The sequence below is a fragment of the Homarus americanus genome, unplaced genomic scaffold, assembly GCF_018991925.1.
Source record: "Homarus americanus isolate GMGI-L3 unplaced genomic scaffold, GMGI_Hamer_2.0 scaffold52512, whole genome shotgun sequence".
NCBI classification, from domain to species: Eukaryota; Metazoa; Arthropoda; class Malacostraca; order Decapoda; family Nephropidae; genus Homarus; species Homarus americanus.
In genome coordinates this window covers 15,156,244-15,178,385 of record NW_024735442.1, presented here as the reverse complement: position 1 = coordinate 15,178,385, position 22,142 = coordinate 15,156,244, and the positions used below count along the sequence as shown (strand labels likewise).

The following is a 22,142-nucleotide window of genomic DNA, read 5'->3' as shown; positions in this document are numbered from 1 at the left end:
GCCCATCAGTCGCACCGTCGTAGCCATGAACGGCAGAGATATGGTCGTTGTAGTGCTTTTATTTACCGTTACACATCTCTCACCATGCTTAATAATATTAACTATCTTCATGACATTCTTATTGTTATCAGTGATTGCGGAATTCACGATGTTATGCTCCACCTACACACAGCCTGTTACTAGACTAACCCCCACCTCCTCTATTCCCCCACACCCAACAGTGGGCGACATATGTTGGCCGACCATAGCATTTCCCCCAGCTGTTTCAAAACTTCAGACTCAAGGCAATTCGAACCCTCACTGTGGCTGGGTAGTGGACACGACTTTGGTGCACGATAGTACATGCTGCATGACTGAGCAGCCCTGTACACCACTGGATGTAAGGGTGGCTGTTCACACAGTGAACTTGAGGTCAGAACAGCAAGTACTTATGTCTGTTCTGAAATCTGCATTGTGTGCACTCTCAAATGAAAGTTACCAATAATTCTTGATAATGTGGTGTTTTTTGTCTCGACTCTGACCTCAGAAAATGCACATTACATGAGTTTATATACCATCAGCATATGTTTTAGGCATTAAGTTTTTCTAATATAGTTAATGGCAACTATCCTGGAATTCACCTTTAAATGACCTCTTATCATACATGCAGTGCCAGAAATGATTTTCTCAACCTCAAATTAGTAGAAATTGATATATCACACAAGTTTGTAGCTTTAACGGTTCAAAAGTTGTAAAGTATGCCTACATTCAAGATGGCGGCCAGTGCTCATCTTGGATTTGAGGGTCAAAATGGCAGTCAATTGTATAACCCCAAAAATGGATTCCTGACCTTAAAATTAGCCAGGTCCAACTAATCACACATGTTTCTAGGCAAAACGGTTTAAGTTAGAAATTGCCACCTTTTGGGTGCTAATTATCATAATTTATGCCAATTAGTGGGTTCTAAGCATAGAGACAAAGTGTTTGAGTAAATTTTTTCCTCTTGCCCCAAGGAACACCTATGCCAAGTGGGATATATACATTGCATCTACAAAGCACAAGACATACAATAATATAGCTTAATGGATTTCATGTTATATTAAAGTATCTAGTATGCTATACCCTGTACAAGGACGACCCCTTCCCCCAATCCTACCCGCATGTGTTACACTGTGGGGTACGAGATGTTGGTTCACACTCAGGATGGGATGGAGAAAGGAAAATCACAATGTGCTCTCTGTATACATATTATATTGGATGTACAATGTAGCTTGGTGGCTGGTGCTGGGAGGAGGCAGCGTGGTTACAAGCATGAGTAGGGAGAGCTGGTTGGTGAGGGTGCTCAGAGGTGTTGCTTGCTGCAGCTGTAGCTAGAAGAAGGGGCAGGTCACGGCCAGGTGTGGTCTTATATAGCGGGGGTAGGCGTGGCTTGATTGTAGACCTCCGCTTTGTTCGAGGGCGCTGGTTACCTGACCTTGACCACGAGGGATACGCTGAGAGATTCGCGGGGGGGGGGTTGGCTAGTCAGCGACACACGGCGTTTGTAGGGGAGGAATCCACTACAATACTCCCCCTCCCCTCCGGGCGGTGTAGGAGACTCGTTGTCGGCAGGGTTGTATCCCACATGTGAGACATAATGGGCGGGGGTGTGGATGAGCCAGCTGCTACGGGAGACGACTCTGTCTAGAGACACGAGATCTGTGGGAGAAGTAGAGGGAGGAGTAGGTTTGTGGATAAGAGAAGGTTTTACAGGCGAGGAATGTGGTGCTTCTCTCGCAGCGAGTACGCAGTCCTCAGTGGAGCCGGGTGGGGTGTCTGGGTCCGCGTCAGGAGCAGGGGCCACGTCGGGAGGAGGGTCCATGACAGCAGGAGGGTGCAAGACATGCACAGTGGGTACCTGAGGAAGAAAAGAGGGTGCCCAGAAATGTTGTGGGCGAGGTGGTGCTGCAAGGGGTAATTGTGGGCAGACTGGCGAAGGAGGTGCGGGATGAATGTGTTCAGGGCGGTGGGAAGGCTGTCGTGGGGCAGTAGCCTTGAATGCAGAAACTGCCTGACGTAGTGTTTGTAGTTGGTCGTGACAGGCAGCAGGAGTGAAGTGGTCAAGGTCAGAACTAAGGCATGTGATGTGCTGCTTGATAGTGGTGGAGGTTATGGCGCCTACCCGTCTCCGTCGATGTCGCTTCGCCATGTGGTTGCAGGGGGCCTCACAACATCTAGCATTAGCACCAAAACGTTGATGGTACCAAAAGGGGGTAGGTACACTGTGCTGGGGGCTTGGGGCGGCGTCTGAGGCAGGACGGGTGTGTTGGGGTCGGTAGGACGTGGTGCGTGATTAGGAACAGGTCCAGCAGCAGGCGTGGAGGAGCAGAACTGTTCGATGGTGTCCATCCTGCGGTTCAAAGTTTGCAACAGGTTCCTGATGTCTTGTGAGGTATTGTTCGGCTGAAGGGTGTTGACCCGGTTTACAAGTTCGGAGATAAGTACTGGTGTGGTCGTTGGGTTGTCCGCGGCAGCCAGACACGCAGCCGCGCACTCATTGAATATTCTGTCTGCTGTGGTTGCGGAGAGTTCAGGTGTCGTCGAGTAATCTAATGCGGACAGGATGATACATACTTGTGTGGGGAGCTTTTGTGCGTGAAGCTGGCGCAGGATAGGGTCGGGAAGTCTGTCTGTGTGCCGTGAGTTCAGCCTACACACCTCCTCCCATAGAATTCCCAGAGTTGAGTTTCCAAGGGAGATAGAAGATAGGTTCTGCAGGAGGCTGGGGAGGGTCCGTCGGTAATGTGTTTTTAAGGCGTCCCACAGGGTGGCGAATTTGTTGTTCTCTGGAGAGATGGAAATAGTCCGTGATACTTGCGTGGCGACTTTCATGGGCAAGGAACAGAGCAGGGCGCCATACTTTTGCTCGTCAGTAGCTTGTGAGCCGATGAGGATTGCTTCCACATGACCTAACCAGTCCTCGACGTTGTGGTTGAAAGTCGGTAGAGAGATCCTTCCGTCCATTCTTGCGGAAGTGTTTCACACGGTCGTGAGATGGTGTCGTCGTGGAGTAGTGGGGTAGCACGTGGTGCAGGTAAGGCAGTTGGCCTAGGCTGGCAGCAGGCAGGATGATCTTCTCAGCTCCAGGAGTAAGGCAGCAGAAAGGAGTGTGGTGTTCACGGCTCCAGGGGTCACCAATTGTAGGTTTACATGAGATGTTTCTCCTCCATCCTGTGTGAGTGCGTCACTCCGAGGTCAAGTTAACGCATGGTAATGTTAAGGATGCCATCAAGTGTGCAGAGAAACTGAAGCTCATCCTTTCCAACAACCCTGACGATAACCACTTTGAAGTCTTCCATAACCAGCTGTTGCACACTATGGAGCCGTACATCAAGGTGTATCACGACAACATCAACACTAGCCATCAGCGTAACATCATGGACTTCTTCGCCCACAACCCACCACAGCCAGCCCAAGCCAGTGAAAGTGACAGTGATGCTATGGACTTTGAGGGATTTGTCAGGGAGGCCCTGACAACTATGGTGGATAGTGATGGTGATTGACCTGAGTGCCAGTAATCTGCCCTTTGCCTCGGAACCAGCCCCCATTCCCGTACACCGACCCATCTTTTCCACTAATGTAAGTGTTAAACCTAACCTAACCTTGATTTTTTCTAACCTAACCTAACCTGACGTAAGTGTTAAACCTTGATTTTTCTTTTACCTGGTACAGTATATTATTCTCTTATTGATATTTCTCTTCTATATTAGGTGTGTGTGCATACCATCATAAAATTAAGATTTTATTTTTACTACAAAGTAGGTATTATGTCGGTATTGTCGGAAAAAGTGGAGTTTGGGGGTCGGCCCAGTCTCTATTTCAATATAATCTCATATGTTCTGTTATTTCATTTACGTGTGTCTCATTTTACGCGGTACAATGAGGGTTCAATTGACCGCGTAAATGAAGACCCAACTGTAGTTACTCTTTCAAATGCAAACAACTGCATTTCACCATTTTATGCCGTTTGAACATAAATGTTTGAAATCAGAACGGGACTTTATGGACACTGTACTGTACTGTATTGCTTGATCTTTTGGTCAACAAGTAAGCTCCTTTATCATCAGATACCAAAATTAATATTTTTTTTCTATCAGATCTTTAATCAGGTATGAACTAAATTTATTTTGCAAGAGTTGTATTCATTACCAGTTGGATATAATTTGGATTTTGTTTTTAAGGATAATTGAATATTATTTAAATACAACAAATTTTATTGATTCTATATTTACAAAAAGAAAACAACAATCCAACAGCCTTGGCATATAACCATAGAGGATGCAGCCAGTCATGTCTATGGAATATAAGTAATATGGCATCAGTGGAAATTGACAAACGACATTGTTGGTCTCCGGTTTATTTCTGTGAAAAATAAAGGAAATCATGATCTGTAATACGAAATAACATTTTTAACACAGCCAAGGTACTTCAGTTAAGCTGCCACAGTATTTTTAAGTCACAGAGGCATCAGGACCAATGTCCATTGCTTACAAAGGCTGAAGATATGCAAAAGAGAGTGCATTTGGTCAGCAATTCATTTACGTTACAACAAGAGGTAAAAACCTGGAAACAGGCATCAGCAAAAATAGGTCAACTTCAGTTCCATTGTATATAAGCTATAACAAACAACAACTCAAACTCACAGTGTCGTACAAGAACACCCATTTCTCACGATTCATTGTTTAACAATCAAGCATATTCTTCACTACGTCATGGGAGAACATTAGTTGAAGCATTACTCTTTAAATCATAACCACTGTAGATGAAATGACATGCATAGTCAAACTATTGCTGTGTGCTAAGCAAATTAACTTAAACAGCAATGGGTCCCTGTCGACATCCAACAGTTGCAACAAAGGAGGCATCTAGAGTGATGTGGAGAGCTGCTGTCTCAACATACAGCTGTATCAACAAAATAGTAGGATGCTAGGTGGTTTGGCTTTGGAAACACTGTTTTATCATTTTAATGTTCAGCAAACCTTCAATTTTATAATTTGACAGACTGTATATAATTTATATTAGGGGTAAAAGATGTCAATAAAATTTATGGGGCAATACCAGATATATCATCCATGAAATTTACTAATTTAATTACAAATTACAGTCCTGTGTTTTCCAATCCCACACACCTTGAGGCACCGGGCCTACCTACACCTACGTTTATCTCAGCAGCCAAAAACGCTACCTACCATCAACACTACCCGAATGACATGTAAATGCACAGGGGTATAACATCTCTACAATAACGACTAAAACATCACATGTCTAAAAATAAATAACAGCTATCTATAGGGTTCACTATGCCTATCACAATGACATTGCATGAGAATGAAGCGATTCTGGGTGATGTGACTTTGTCGAGCTCACACCCACAAACCTGAGAGGGAGGCCACCCACCATCTGGCAGCATTTTTTTCTACACCTGTTTCAAGTGTACATGGTTCTGGCAGTGTGGGCAGCTACCCTTGCAGGCCTGCAGACTCAAAGTGCAGTGCAATCCAAGTGAGGCCATGCGGCTTTTTGGCCTAAATGACCACAGCACCAAAAGCACGGTTCTTGCGTGACTTAAGGACACTATCCTACAGCAACCTTGCACTGACTCACTACTCATATTGCATCCAACATACACACATTTGCACAAACTGATTTTTTCAGCCATGTGCTCCTACAAATAACAGGTGAGCATGTGACCCAAAGGATCACAGTTCACAGCAGTTTAAGCGTTGTACCCTTGGTGTCTGGACAGTTCCCCGCCCAGAAGTCTCTCCCTGTAAGGCACGAGCGGGCGGGAGCAGGGGGAGATGCCCCCTTTGCCTGCCTTCCACGCCACAGGGTTAACAAGATGGAGCAAAACCTACATTATGTAGTGAAGATTGCTCACATGACAGCACAGCACACTGTCCTGCATGGCACTGGACCTTCTCTTGCAGATAAATTTTTCAATGGGTGTGGCTGAAGAGGAGGCCTTCCAGACAGGAAGTGTGCTGGAGAAATTGCAGGTGTAGAGGCCAAAGATGACCCAATACCACTGCTACTTACATTACTGCGAGCCTCTGTTTCATCGCTGCTCTCCTCTGATTGTACCCCACTGTCACCCACTTCACCATGTGATGCAGCCCCATAATGCTTCAGATAAATATCTGGGTTGCCAAAGCATTCTTCAGCCATTGCCAGATCTTGCTGGGCACCTGCAATGTGTGCCATGTTGTTAAATACTTTTTCTGCTTTAAGTATCTCCGTGGCCAAAGACATGGGTGAAGTACCTGTGTGCTGCTGATTAGTTACCTCATATTTATGTGGAATAGTTTCAACATCTTCAGATCCACACTCACTAACAGTCTCTGACTTGTCTTGGGCTGTAGGTGTGGCCTCACGTGACCTTTGTTCATTCATTGGTGGTGGTGTTGGAACAGGTGTTGTTTCATCCAGTTCTACACCCAGCTGATAGTATTTGGTATAAGAAGTGGGATTATAAATATCTGGATTTTCTGAATATTTATCCATTTCCTCATCATCAAAGCTATGGTTGATTGAGGCAGGATGGCTTGATGATGCCTCTGAATACAGGTGATCATAGCTGAGGTTGCTTATTGTGCTAGCACCATCATATTCATCCAACGTGTCTGGAGTGGTTTCTCTTAACCTATTCATTACAGCAACCCTTTTGCCGCAGCTTTCCATCCCCACGTTAGGGACATCACTGGATGCTGCAACGAAAGGGTTGCCTTTCACGTTTTTTGGCTCCATGACAGTAATGGATTTTGCATCTTCCGAGATCTCATCTTCAATATATTCATCCTCAGTGTCCATTTCCTCAAAAAGGACCTGGTCTGATAACAAACGAGTTTGAACTTCCTCAGTCAGTGAAAATGCTTTTTCTGGAGTTACCTCTCTAATCCACCTCTTGACAGCTTCTGTGACTTTCAAGTCCTTAAAGCTTGCTCGATCTATACCATTTTCATCATTATCTCCATCCTTTAAATTACATTTTGACCTCTGGTTAACTGTAACACCATTCTCACTCTCTGTAACAATGGAGTTCTCTTCATGTTCTACTATCTCATGAGAATTTTTTGCATCAAGATTAATTACTTTACTACTGGATAGTGCTTCTTCCTTACTTAATGTAAGAGGACTGATAAATTCTGTCAACAGTTCAACTGTTTTTACTTTGTTGTAAATTTCAGATTTTTCTTGCAATGTGGTTGCTGCCAAGCTATTTTCCTCTACCACTTTATCTATTAAATCATCAGCTTTAAGCACCAAAGAATTTTCTGAATGGTTTATTTCAAATTCTTGAACCCCCTCTGGCAATTCCTTGAAGTTGTTAGCAGTCTTGTCAATAGCAGACTCATCTACACTCTCACACTCTGTATTTGCAGTAGCTAAACTGGCATCAAAATAAATTATTTCATTCTCAGTAACTTTGTCTTGAAGTACTTTTTCATTGGTTACCTCATCAGGAGTTTCAAATTTATCTCTCACTTGAAATTCAAGGCTGACTGTTTCTACTTCTGGTCCATGATTATAACTCTCAGCAAGGTTTACTTCGTCTGTTCCCTGAAAGTTTCTCTGAATGCTTCTAACTTCAGTGCTGCTCACTGGACTTTGACTTGAGATGCAGCCATCTAAGTGACTTGTGTGCAGAGTTTCTGTGCAAGTTAATTCTTGTGTATTAATATCTGATAATTCAGTGTGATTATCATTGGTTTCTACAGTTACTGATGAAATGCCATCAGTAATGTGATGTTGAGCATTGTTCAATTCACCCGTACTATCTTCTTGAGTCTGTGTGATATCTGACTCAGGAATACTTTTCTCAGTACCATCTTTTTGAGATACTACTTCTGGCACTACCCTTTCCAAATTGCTTGATGAAATTCCTTCTTGACATGGCAGTGTAGTGGAGGAATTTACATCTGTTGTATACTCTTCTGACACACTTGATGCTGATGCCTGGGAGGTCTGCTGCTTAAGAGTCTCCAATTCATCACAAGAGAGCTCAGCTGCAGCAGTTTCCTCAGATTCTGATACACCCGAATCTGAAGACTCTGTGGAATCTGACTTACCAACCTTTGCACGTTCCTGTAATATTTCTTGTATCTGTCGTCGCTCTGTATCCTGGAGATCACTAAAGACTGTTTTGGATGCCTCGTCCTGGCTGGTCCCTTCAGGCTGCTGTACTTCTGCAGAAGGTGGCTCAGTGGCTACTTCTGGGAGGTAAGGAGAGTGTTGGACAGATACAAAACCTTCGTCAGATGGGTGCTGGTGGAAGGCAGGGGAAGTTACGTACTGAAGGCCATGAACTTGACAGACAGATGCTGCTGCCTCTATTGGTACCACATAACCACCAGGTGTTGCTACAAATGGTTCACCAGTATACAACTGTGGATCCAGGTAACCTCCCTGTAAAAAGATGAAGGTTATGTAGCAAAACATATGGTAATATAACTGTAATTACACAGTAGTTAATACAGAAATTTCCATCTTTAAAACACTGGGGATTTGGAATAAGTACTATAACTTATTTTGTTGTACATATCTTTTTTTTTGCTGCACTTAATTTGTAAATGTACCCTAAACCTTACATTATATACTGGGCTTCAAGTTCAGAGATTATAACAAAAAATATAATTATTGAATATCTCTTAACCCTTTAAGGAGTAGTCACATTTTGATATTTGGACTTTATTAAGCTGAGATAAACTCCTACCAGTCAATGGGTGGTATAATGAAACAAATATAATATAAAAACAATCCTTTGGAAAGCTGTAGTTCTCTACTAATTCATGAAGGATATAATTATCAACTTCAAGGAAGGGGGCACTTAAGAAAGGGAAGAAGGGGTTTTGAGAATCAAGGATATTTTATATAAGGTATGAAAAACTTGTGCAAGGTAAAGAGGGTTTTTGAAAGGCATGAAGTGTTCATGTGGGGCAGGGAGGGAATACATGTACCGTACTTGTGAAAGGCAGGCAAAGTTTGAGAGGCTGGGAAGACTTGTGAAATCAGGGAAGCTTTATGAAAGGTAGAGTTTGTAAAAAGTAGAAGACAGCTAATGAAAGGCAGGAAGAACTTAGGATGAGGTCTGTGAGTGGCAAGCATAATATGTGAAAGCCTAGGAGTATTCTCCAATGAAGGAAGTTATTGAGAGATTCAGGGGGCTTTGGAGAGGGGGGACTAATGAAATATGTCAATATCTTGTGATTTTAAAATAATTTTAAGATGTAGAGAAGGCTTTTAAGATACAGGAATGGCTTAGGGAGGCAAGGCAGGTTGTGAGGTGGAGTGACCTTGAGTCAGTGAAGGCTTGTAATAGGTGTGGTCAGCACGTTGAAGAACTAGCTACCTTTCTAATTTATATGATTTATATGCATTGGTGGCATAATGTGCCCATATATACTGTACAGTACTATTAAATATGCACCCTCTTCCCCGTATGCTTCTGGGCAAAGCGTAGAACTGCTTACAGCACTTCAAAAATTTTGTATAAGTATAACAATATTGGAGTGACTGCACATTAAACTGAAATTAAAAGTTTTATGAATGTTTTAACCGAGCAAATTGAGATACTTACTGCAGCTGGGACATCTGCATGGCGTCTACGCTGGTATTTTTTCTTTTTCCGTTTACCATAGCAATGTTGTGGCAGTGGTGGTGGTGGCTGTTGTTGTTGTTGGTTGGCCACTACCACCGGGTACCCATACAGCACTGTAATAACAATATGTTGAGTCACATGAAGTGCTAGAAATTATTTAAGTATTACAAAATCATATACAGAAATAGTATATATACAGTACCATACTACAGTATATTGTACATGCAGGGTATTACACTAATGACTGTCAAGTAAACAGTACAGAATTTAAAATTAACCTGCCATGTATATTCTGGGTTGATTTACATTAAGTGAATACCATGCCAGACAGTTCATATTCATACTGTTATCAATTTAAAAAACCTAAAATAATAAAATCATAAACAAAATAATTACTCTCAAGTTGTTTCAAAACTTTTAACATCAATAAAACAGTGATTCAAGTGAATGAACCCTTACTGAAGTCACTGGAAAGCCTCACAAAAAGGAAACTGTTGGTAATGTATGCTTGGAATTGCATAGTGCATTGAAATTAAATAGATTGTGATGTTATGTACGACACCATAGTTTACATAGGTATGAAAAATCACCCAATGTTTGTCATAGCTATCATTTCATCTCATTATACAGTATATGCAATCATATTTAACGTCTTAAATTCAACAAATATCTTTACGGGTACAGGCAGTCCCTCGGTTACGTATGAGTTTCGTTGCTACAGACGTTCTTTAGTAAAAAATGTACAGAAGTCGAAACATATACCCTATGTGCATACTGTACTTAGAGAACAATGTTTAAAATCCCATTACAGTATATCATAGCCTAAGCCATTATATAGATCTAAAATCACTTAATTTAAGAGAAAAGGAGAAATAGAATGACAAAATTCAGTAAACGAAAGTAAAAAATGAGTCATCAGGTAACGGTAGAGTAGGCAGCTATCAAACAGGGAGGTATTGAAGCATAAGGTGTTGTCTAATGTACTTGGGTGGGTTAATCCCCCCCACAGCTTCCCTCCCAAAAACAAAACAAAAACAACAATAATAATAATAAAGTTTAACTTTATGGAACCTCCTTCGTATCGGTGGATGTTCGTAAGTCGAAGGTACCTAACCTGGGGACCTACTGTATCTACAATAACCAAGCTGCCAAATATGGACTGCATGATATGCAAAGTAGTTTTCACAACTTCAAATCATCAGATAGAGGTTTGTGCAGGGCTTCTAAATCTCAGATTAAAAAAAAAATCAGTTTTCTATTAACACTAGGAAATTTTAGCCAAATTGTGCACCACGATGACCTACAGTATTTGAAAAACAGTAGGCAGTTAGTAATCAGGATTAAAAAAATAATTATATATTTTTAGATGGAATTTGTAGACAACAGATCCTTAATCAGTACAGGGTACATATCTTCAGATTTTGAACAAAATCGGTGAGATCAAAATTATGACAAACGATAAGCCTTACCCCTTATAGCAGTGAACTGTAACATTCCGTTTTCTAACATTGAACGTATGACTTTCATAATCTTACCATTACACCATCCTTCTCTTGTGCTGATTTATGACAAGAAAAAAAAACGTTACAAAGGGTTATAACGTTCACTTCCAGTTATAAAGGGAATCACCATTATTGTTAATCCTACCAACAAAGCTATGAAGTGCTGAAAATGAGATACTGTACATAGTTATTGCCACCGCCATTACGATTAGAAGTAGATCCACCTCTGGGGGGAGATTATGATCTCATTCAACAACCACTGAGACTGCCATGACAACACAATACTGTTATTAATGTACTCACATTATAAACGCACTAAACTGTCAGATGATCATTAGATGCTTATAACAACCTTCTTATTAGAACCAAAGCGAAAGAATGATCTTATCGTTGCAGAACAGGCGAGAATGATCCCGTGACAGTGACGTGAGGGATAAACACTGGCCTGAACTGGCAAGGGAGAGGGGAACCTACTCGTGTATATCAAAATATTAGTTATATTAGTTATTTATAACCAATTATATATCTACAAATACCCGAAGGTTAACTGCAATTATATATATGATCAGTGTTATAATGGTTCCATGTGTGTGTATATACGTATGTAGAATATGCTGTAAGTGTATGTCAGATGGCAACCTGCACAGTATAACCAAACAAATATTAGCCGACTGAGTGTTCCCCACTGTAAGTGCTGCCACCTGTGGACGATGAAGTGACCTACTGAGTTGCAAATACATTACATTCAGTCTTAGAAATTCTACATCCACAGACCACTTTAATGATTTTAATTATTCTGTTGTTTTAACCATTTTAACAGAAATGCGTAGTCGAAAGTCACAAATTATGGAATATAATTTTTTCGTAAATGCTTATGTATTTTGTTTTGGTAAACATACAATTTTACCCCTCAATTAAAGCGGCAATTCCCAGCTAAAGTTACAAGCTTAGCGGAAAATACTCATGATCTTGCCCTTACGCCATCACATTTGTTGGAGTAACACTCATGACCTAGATTTCTAAGTTTTATCAGTGAAACTTGACCTCTTTGATCCGACACACGCTATTTATAGCTTCATACTGACGTTTTTCTTAATATGTATTAACGTAACAAGGTTTAAAATGGTTTTTATTACTTAAATTTGTTCAATTATATGACTTATATACAAACCAAACGAAAGCTGTGAATTTAGCGGCAGCAGCAACAGCCATTTTTCAAGTTGAGGAAGTTTTGTCACATAAATATATCATCAGACAAGTCCACAGCAACGACCTTACTGAACATCATTCGTCTGGCCTCCATATATGACCAGCACTACATTCTGAGTTTGTTTTTATGGCAGTAGCTACAATAAAGCCGAGCAGAGTGATTCAGCAGCCGGTAGAAGAAATTGAGCTTTAACATTAGTAGGCCTGCCGCCAGACAATACAGACGCCCATTGCCAAAATTGACACTTGACCCTGAACGGTGACATTACAGCTTCAAGACTTGAATTCTTGTATCTGGGTGTTGTGCACATCGTCTAGTGTTGATATACATTCTTGTGCAGTTTCACCCAAGTAGTATCTACATCGATACAAGTTTTGTTCCAGACAAGACAGGGGCAGATCCATAAAATATTAAGAGGTAGTACTGTCCAGCCTCTCCAAGGTCGTGTTGGCATTGTGGCTGACAGATGAGTGACTTTACAAGGATTACACCCAATTAAAAGGGTGTACTCCCCAACGTTCACAGGGATCTGGTGAACAGTTTGTATCACACGGATGTGTTGATGGGACTGACAAATGACCGACTAAAATTTACAGACTAAAATTTACAACAGCGGCGTACACCTATCCACCATGGATCCCCGCAATAAACATTAAACACATTATAATTTCTAGTTCAAGTGAAAGTCATTCATTATTGTGATTTTATGATTCACTAGAAACTTTAGCAGCAGAATACAGAACTGGTTTATTTGAGTATCATACTCCGTTAGTGTGGAAATTAATAACCATAAAGACAGTCTTACTCAAGGTTCGTACACAGGGTGTCTACTGGCCAGACAAAAAAATTACCTGGCTTTTCCAGGAGTAAATTTGAAAAATTCCAGGTACATTAATTTGTTATTTATTAAGACAGAATAACAAAATTAGAGGTTTTCAATAGCATGTATATACTACTGGGAAATTTTAAGATGATATAAATGATATTAATCAAGAAAAATGAAGACCCTTTCGTGACCCACCCCAAGCCTAGTGATGAACATTGGCAAAGACCTTGACACATCCACCTCCAAATTTTTCTCCTTGGATTTGTGCGATTCATGTGGGTCGACCTGGACGTTCTCAAAAAAAAAAAAAAAACACGGAAATCCGGCAAAGACCGAAAAATCACACTCCTAATCCACGTTTGACTCTCAATTAATGTAGAATAATCCACTTGAATAAAGGAACTTAATTATAAGAACAATTCATCTTTAACAATACTCATTGCAGAATTAGTAGGTATAACTTGTAATATTTGGTTATTTGATCACTAACATGAAATGCTGAAATATGACAGGTACACAGACAATTCAGTTATTAGAGTGGACTATTTACTGTAATTTGTTCCTAAAAGTTGAATTATTTACCAATTATACAATACATCATTACTTTATGGTAAGATTGCTGTCAAAATAACAATATTTTTGAAGTTAAACTGAATTCACATAAAATTCCAGGTTTATTTGTAAAATTCCCCGACTTTTCCAAGTTTTCCAGGCCAGTTGACACCCCGGTACAAGACCCATGAGGAGGACCTTCATGAAAAGCATTATAAAGCTTTTTTTTAACAGATGTAGAAGCAGTGAAGATAACCTGCGTCCTCCTAGCGGCCTGCTGGTGTATATAACCTGCTTCTCCCTTCACCCCCTCCCCTCCCCTGAGCGAGGCACATGACTAAAGCTACTACAGTATTTGGCAACAGTCCGTGCTCCGTGGCGTCTCCACCCTTCTACGCCCCTTGCCGTTCCTACCTCCCCCACCCCTTCCTTCGCCCCCTCCTTTCCCTCGCCTACTCATCCCCACTCACCCATATACGCTTATAGCTCTCTCCCCTCAACCCTCCCATACCCATCCGACCTCCGAGGTTTTTACCACCACCCGCTGCCCTCAATTCCTATCGATACATTGATCAATTTCTAAGTAGAATTCCAAATGAATTAATACGTAACGTCTACTACAAGATACAGGCATGTAAAAATAAATAAGATAACTGTCTATGCCTTTCTATTAATGGAAGGCGTTATGGTAGAAAACATCAGGGGGAACTAAAGAGCTGTATTTGCAACACCCATCTACCCTCACTGTCAGCATGATGGCCAAGTCTTATACGAGTGCCATGGAACGCCATATTCCCGTTGTCATAACTGACATTTTGACCTTGATCTGTGACTTTGACCTGACACAGGCTTGAACCTATGTTCGGTCACGCTGTAAACGCTTTTGCGCTTTACCTTGCACAGGATGCAAGGGGGTGCCCAATAAACAAGCCCCCTCGCGGGAAAAACAAAAATAAAAAATAAAATTCCCTATCTTCAAACGAGAAAACATGCCTATATTGATTACAGAGTTTTGTTCCGGTCAGGAAAAACTTTAAACACCCATCCACAAACTTACCTACATCAACATTCACCAAGGCAACCACCTACACACTTACCTACATCAACATTCACCAAGGCAACCACCTACACACTTACCTACATCAACATTCACCAAGGCAACCACCCACACACTTATCTACATCAACATTCACCAAGGCAACCACCTACACACTTACCTACATCAACATTCACCAAGGCAGCCACCCACACACTTACCTACATCAACATTCACCAAGGCAGTCACCCACACACTTACTTCAGTTAACTAGACAACAAAGGGAACCTATAATGCGTCAGCTTCCAATGGGTGCAAGAAAACAGCAAGAAGTATTACAGTACACTGCATATGTAATACCTGTGTGTGTGTGTGTGTGTGTGTGTGTCTAATAACAACTGAATTCTCCCTTTCACAAATTATATTACACTGGAAGACGGTTTAGTGCCGTCTCACACTTAGGTTTGTGTGAGAACAACAGTACGAGAGTAGTTGTTAAATGGGGCTTCCGGGTGTGTGAACTGTACGCTCAGGGTGGCCCAAGTCTTGGATTCAAAGACAATCGTGGGTTACATTTATTCCCTTAACAATGCTTAACTAGTATTACAAAAAAATCCTATGGATCTACGTGAATCAGAGCTCAGATGAGGTGATACTCGATGCGCCTTATGTGGCAAGTTGATACCAGAAACAAAATAACTTGCTCGCCCAAGTTAGTAGTAAACAGTGTTGGCGACCGTACCTCAACAAGACTACTGTAACCTGATGTGTTTTATCTCCAGTTAAGAATAAAAAAATAATACAGAACCAATCTCTCATAATCTGGTTGGGCTGGGCGGGGCAGGAGACGATGGCGTGTTGTGATTTGTATCTCACATACTGGTCACTATCATCAGAGCGCCGCGTACCGTATACGTAAACAAGAGGATGGTCCGCCACGCCTTGCCACGGTGTTTCACTCCACGCCACACCCCAGGGAAAGAGTAAAATTATTATGCAGCTACAAGTGCGTATGTGTGTTATGAGGGAACTTAACATATTTATAGTGTCACGATGCCGACACACCGTGGTTAACAAAAAAATAAATAAATAAAATAAACATTACGAAAAAGTAATAGCCTCCAGCTGGTGCTGAATTAATTTGTTTACAAGAAAAATGAAATAATAAAGACTGTTTTAAGTTTTTATGAACACTTTTGACACAAGAGTCCACGAAACGTCTCAAGTCGGTTAACAACTTTCTCTTGCAAGACGGTGCAACGTCAGGAGTCCAATCTGTCTTTTTAGCAACCAGTTTACTCAGAGTTGGTCCTTTCCTCCCGTCACCTCCACTAGATCTTTCCTGGATCAATCGATGCGTTTCATTCTTCACCCCAGGTGCTGCCACTCTTTCCCTCACGACCTGTTGGTCACTAGTTCACACCAGCCAAACCCCCTCTGTTGGCCCTGGGTCCTCGTCCTGTATCCATTACTAAATAAAAAATAAAAATCGCTCCAGCAATGAGCTACAGGTAGAAACGACCCCAACAGCCAGATCAGTACCAGCAGCAGTTATAAAACGAACAACACACATTATAATATATTTTCTTAACTGGGCATCAAAAGTCAAGCTCCGCTAGGTCTCTGGGGGCTTCAGAGTTTATTCCTAGTGAATGATGCCACATTTTCAACTACGTCGCCGCAACCTTAACAGTTTTCCACCCGAGGAGAGAGAGAGAGAGAAAACCTTTGAGCCCAGGAAACAATCGTTGCGTTAAATTGATTTCCAAACCCTCGTTATGGTTCAACAACGTGTATCCCCACCAAACACCCTTTCTACAAGACAAGCCTTTCATCTATCTCCTCCTCACCTTCCCTCACCAAGTCCTTCCTCTCCTCCACCTTATCGACATCCTCCCCCTCCCCCCCGTCTCAATCTGGGTTCTATGTGGTAGCGAGTTTACCCTCCCTAATGGATCCTGCTGCCAGTCTTATCTCGTCCAGGTCACCTCCAGCATCCCAGTCATCTCCCTTCCTGCCGCCACTCACTTTATTTTTAAACATCCGGTCCGAATTTTTTAGTAGTCTGCCTCTCTATCTTTATTTCAATTCCTCCTCATCTCCATCCGTCCTTCTCAACCTCTCCATTTCATCTTACATCTGGCGTCTCCAACTCCCTCTCTCACTGACGCTCCATTTAAAAGCTGTTAATTACCGGAAGACGCCTGGGGGTGGGACCTCGTCTTACTCAGGATTCAAGTTAATGATTCCTGTGTGTAAATTCTCCGCAGTGGATCTACAGCGTGGCTAGGAACTCCTCAGCACAAGCAATGAACAATTCTCTTTAGCTTGAACTTCCTATTGTTATAGATACTGTACACAATCCACGTGGTTTTTCTAGCTGTATAACATCAAGTCTGTACAAGGGAAGGATGACCACGAATTATTCTTAAGCCGCGTCCCGTGACATAAGAAGTGACTGCTGTTGTCTCCCTCTACACCTCAGCCATCTTCTTTATTTACACGACAAAACTTACACTTAACGACCACATGGACCTTGCAGATAATCATGATGGCGTTTAAAGCAGTGCGAAATCCAACCTATTATGAATATTAAAATAAAGGGAGGGGGGGGGGTGTTCTCGATTATCCAGGGAGTCTTTCCCGGGGCACGAAATGCAAGAAATGTTTATATTTGATTTGATTCGCGAGCCAGAATGATTTGAGAGACTTGTGGTTACTTTGGAAATTCTTCTGGGTATTAACAACTAACACTATTACATTACCCTAACCATGGCTGTCACAGTTTGTCCTCCCTGACGCGGGTAACCATTTCCTGCAATCACCCTGGTGATATCTCAGTTGGGGAATATTTTTGGTTCCTTCTCGCACCACCCGGGGATCCGTAGTCAAAACTAATACCAAGATGCACAAAACTTGGAACCCATCTTATAGTATGTGTGTAAAGTTTGAGGCCTCTACCTGCTTCTGTTCTGGAACCATGGCTGGAACAGACACACACACTCACAGACAGACAGACACCAAGTTTTATCATTATTATAAAAAAATCAATTCAACCTGGAGCTCACTGGGGCCTGGGACCAATTAAGCGTAATTACAATGTAAAAAAAAAAGACGTGACCTCAATGTGCCACCAAGTTTATAACCCATTAGAAGATGGGGCGCAACGGGCCCCAAAACACAATGGTGCCCAAAATTAATGGCGCACGCAAATATATCTATTACACATTATCAAATTCAATTGCTTGTTTGTTTAGGCTTTAGAAGGTTCTTGAATAGTTTAAAACATCTCCCAAGTGACCAGACAAATCAACACTTCAGATTCAGTGATGTCTAGTTCACCGGAGTGTCGCTTGATGAGATTTTCTCCTACGGGATTAAGCTCTAATGAAAATTATCCAATGATTCTCTCAGGTGAGGCTTTATCCACAGGATATTTGTTGGTGTACTGGTGATGGCAGGTGTATTGACGAGAGACGAACCCTTGGCTATAGCGGTCAGGTTCGCTAGTGACCCCCCGTCCCCCAACACACCCATGATTTCGTAAGGAGTTGGCCGTCACCCGCATCACCACACCCAGGCCCCATCTTGTTAGCACCTACTACATAAACAGTCGCTTGGTCACGAGGTGGTGATGCCCGGGCGTGGGAGGTCCTCGGGGATAGTAAGAGTGAAGGTTAGGGTGTGATGGTTAAGTAGGTAACGAGCGAAGGAAGGGGGTGGGAAGGGGTGTGGTGTGTGGGGGTAGGAAGTGGGCGTAAGTGGTGCATGCAGTGGGATGGATTGATGGTTGGTGGGCTGTGGGAGAACTGGATGGTAAGCATAGTAGGCAGGAGTCAAGGCATCCACATTTACTTTCACGGCAAAATACAATGTACACACAGTCAGTCTACTTTAGTTGTCCATATTTATAATTACGTATTGTACTTGAATCACCTGAAGATTAGCCCCAATTATTTCACCTGGTGATTAAACGTGAGGTTGCGTGAGGTGAGGTTTGGTTAGAGTGGTTAATCTTAAGGTGATATAAGCTGGGGAATTAATCTTCAGGCGACTCCAAAAAGGTTTATGAGCTAAAATGCTCAAGTACTGTGCTATATTGTATATCAAACACTCGCCATGGCTCTAGAAAAAGCAGTTCATAAATTTGTGAAAGTGTGAAATACAGTATTTACATGTATACCAGTAATGAATGGCCCCATCTATCTACTTACATACACGGAAAAACAAAAACGCCCCCAACCTCTGTATATCTTCCAAGAAGAAAAAATCGGCAGACAAATCCCTCTATGTCAGAACCGTCTTGCGTGAGAGAGGGAGAGTCATGACCACATCATCGACTAAACAGAGCGCCAGGTTCTAAACGAAGGTGAAGACAACGGGTAAAGAGGAGGACTGCGTAGACACGAGCTCAACAGAACAACAGTCTCTCTATTGGGATTAATCTTAAAGGTATCCTGGCTGTGTGTGGAGGGGTATAATGGTCTCTACAAGCGAGGGTATCTAATGGTAACGGACTATAAAGGTGGGAGCACACACTAAGCAGATAATTCTACAAGAGAATGAACGGAAGTGGGGTGTATTTGTCACTCTTGAACTTAACATTAGTTAGTTATCTTTATAACTACCTTCATCATGTTTCATGACATTAACACTATCAAAAGCTTAAAAGTTTAGTCATAAATGCAATAGGAAATTAATGACACTGCTGCTACTCCACGGTGTCTAAGCATAAGAGATTATCGCAAGAAAATGTACTTTCCACACACTGATCCCCACAGAGGTTTTAAGACTCGGTAAACCAGCTATCGACCCGAAACTGAAGCTCTAACAGCCACGCATTCCAGACGTTGAATGACGAAACGCGACCGCTTAAACGAGAACTGAACTATCATTTTTCCAAGTCGAGTAACTTCAAAGAACGATAAATATCCCCTCCAGGGAAAGTTTGCAATTCAAGACGAATGTTGCTGTAAGGACACACACACTGCCCCGGGAGCCATGAATCCCCGGAGTGCACGAGCGGGGAGACAAGCAGGCTCCACCAAAGGCTCGGCTCTCCTAATACTGCCCAGGGAGGGGGACCAGGGATGGCGGGGCGGGGCGGCGGCGGGGCGGCGGCGGGGCGGCAGGCAGGCGGGAGGGAGGCAGCTGCTTACAAGACGCCCCATTTGCTTCCCCGAGCCCGTCAAGGAGAAAACCATTCATAAAAAGGTGTAACAGTGGCGAAAAAAGGTTCTCGTGATGGTGGCAGCCGTCTCTGAGCTGCTAATGTTGGATACCTAAAGCTCCGGCAACCACAAAGAATAATTTTCTAATTATGGATCATTCACGGAGCATCTTCAGTTGTTTCTCCCACCGATCAAATTTATCATTACCTTAGAGCTGACAAAAAGTCACTCAACGAAACACCTGAAAAGCTATATATGGTTGACAAAGGTAACGCTCATTGAAACACCCAAGTTTTATCCAGCATCCCCACCGCTTGTAATAAACCGACACATTATTACAAGAGGAACAGGACACTTTCTGCCTAATCTTCAATTAAAAGTGGGTCCTATAGGCAGTGGTTAGTCTGGGGCAGCGATAATACTATACCCGACGGCCGTCTTCTCTTCCCAATCCAAAAGTTGGATATCCATTTACTGCTGGGTGAACGGGAGATGCCCCAGGCGACCAGTGACTCTTGGAACAGGTGGAGAGCGTTGTATCCACTCGACCACCCCATCCCCCATTACAGCGTCAAGTGTTAAATCTCATCTGGTGGACGAGTGTGTGGGGAGGGCGAGATGCTGGCCAGACCACCAACACGAGGCAAAATTTTCCTCGGGTAATAACACACAATGGTAGCTTTCACTGTCGCTAAATTAGACATGCCTTGTTAATTAATTCGACCATAAAAGGTATACTGAGAAAAATAAAGGGAAAGCCACGCGAGTAAATACATCACCTATACAGAATAATTAAATGTTCATACCAAAATCAGTAAAAGAAGCAAAGTTGTGTGAAGGTCAATACGCTAAGGACTACTACGCTGTTTGTTAAAATGTGTGTGTTGAGGTTCCCGGCAATATCCCATTATCATATGTATAAACACAGGTTATTTAAAACAGCAGAGTCAGTAAATCCGCAATAATCACCTCGGCACAAGTGTTGCGTTTAGAGGCCATCTGTTGACACGTGTTTACACCAGGGCACACCTATATATCAATGCCTAAAATATAAAAAGAAACAAGCAATATATACCCTAGAATTAATTAATAATAATGAAGCTTTGATTTTAATATTACTCGAGAACATAAAGATGGCGTGCAGGTGATAAGATATCTCTTTGTGAGGGTCTGCAGGCATTTATTTTGGTAGGTTCTGCCATATTAGTTGGTGTCTAAAATGTAAACACGGGACAGTATTGGTCCTATTTCTCTCACCATGATGCTACCCTCCCCACCACGGCGCCACCACTACACGACGGCTAAATTATGTACTACATTAATTGAGGAGAGCTTTCCCTTCTCTTAAATGTGGAGGAATCATTTACACGGTGAAGAGTTCATTTCATTTTGACATACAAGATCACTGACGTCCGTATTTTTCACCCCACTGGAACTGATATGATTCATTGTGATTCTGCGCCTTCAGCAACTTAGCCATTCGTAGCCCTGATTGTTCCTGCTCTGTCACCAGTATATTTAAGACTAGCTGATACGTTTATCACACAATAGGGGGGCTGAGATCACAGAATATACGGTAAATATTCATTATAAAATATTAACTTCTCTTAAAATCTGTACTGTAACTGATTGTTATTATCGTGAAACCATACATAATCATAAATGTACTTACGCAGTTGGCCTTCACGTTGAATTAATAATTTTCACAATATACTGAACTACGAGCCTCATGCAAAAATGTCCCAAACCAAACTCTTAACTGCAGCTCAACTACGATAACGCCGTCGAGAGGATAACTTGAAGGACAGTAATTAGTCCACAAGTCTCTCCTGAAAATATATCAACCAATGTACGAGATGAAGAAGATGAATACAAAAGTAAGTACAACCTAAACCTTAAGAGATGTATAGGTTAAAACACTACGTCAGCGTGAGGGCGAACAGATGCTACACACAGCTTAAACTAACAAGTCACTAAGGCTTAAAAGAATGACCTGATGTGACTACGCCTTTAACATTACTCTATATATTTAGTATACGTACTACCCAAGCCAGTGCAATGGTGAGATTTTTTCCGGACGAGTACAACAGTTCCTTCCTTACTTCATAGCAACAACTAGGATACCTGGGCCTTTGACTTTCCCCGACATTAAATATCCCACTATATTACTCTGTGCTCTAATACAAAACACAGCTCCTGATTCTAAAGCTAGACGTTGTATGTCAATCA

General features: G+C 42.0%; 1 protein-coding gene across 1 annotated transcript in view; it reads right to left on the bottom strand.

The window, feature by feature from the left end:
- Positions 1–4,214: 4,214 nt before the first annotated feature.
- Positions 4,215–22,142, bottom strand: part of LOC121870937 — a 48,984-nt gene continuing 31,056 nt past the window's right edge. Inside the window, exons 9-10 of the mRNA XM_042372910.1 lie at positions 9,596–9,729; positions 4,215–8,424 (exon numbers count right to left, since the gene is read on the bottom strand). Coding sequence (XP_042228844.1) covers positions 5,896–8,424; positions 9,596–9,729 — 2,663 coding nt within the window. The 3' untranslated portion in view covers positions 4,215–5,895. The remainder of the gene's footprint in view (positions 8,425–9,595; positions 9,730–22,142) is intronic.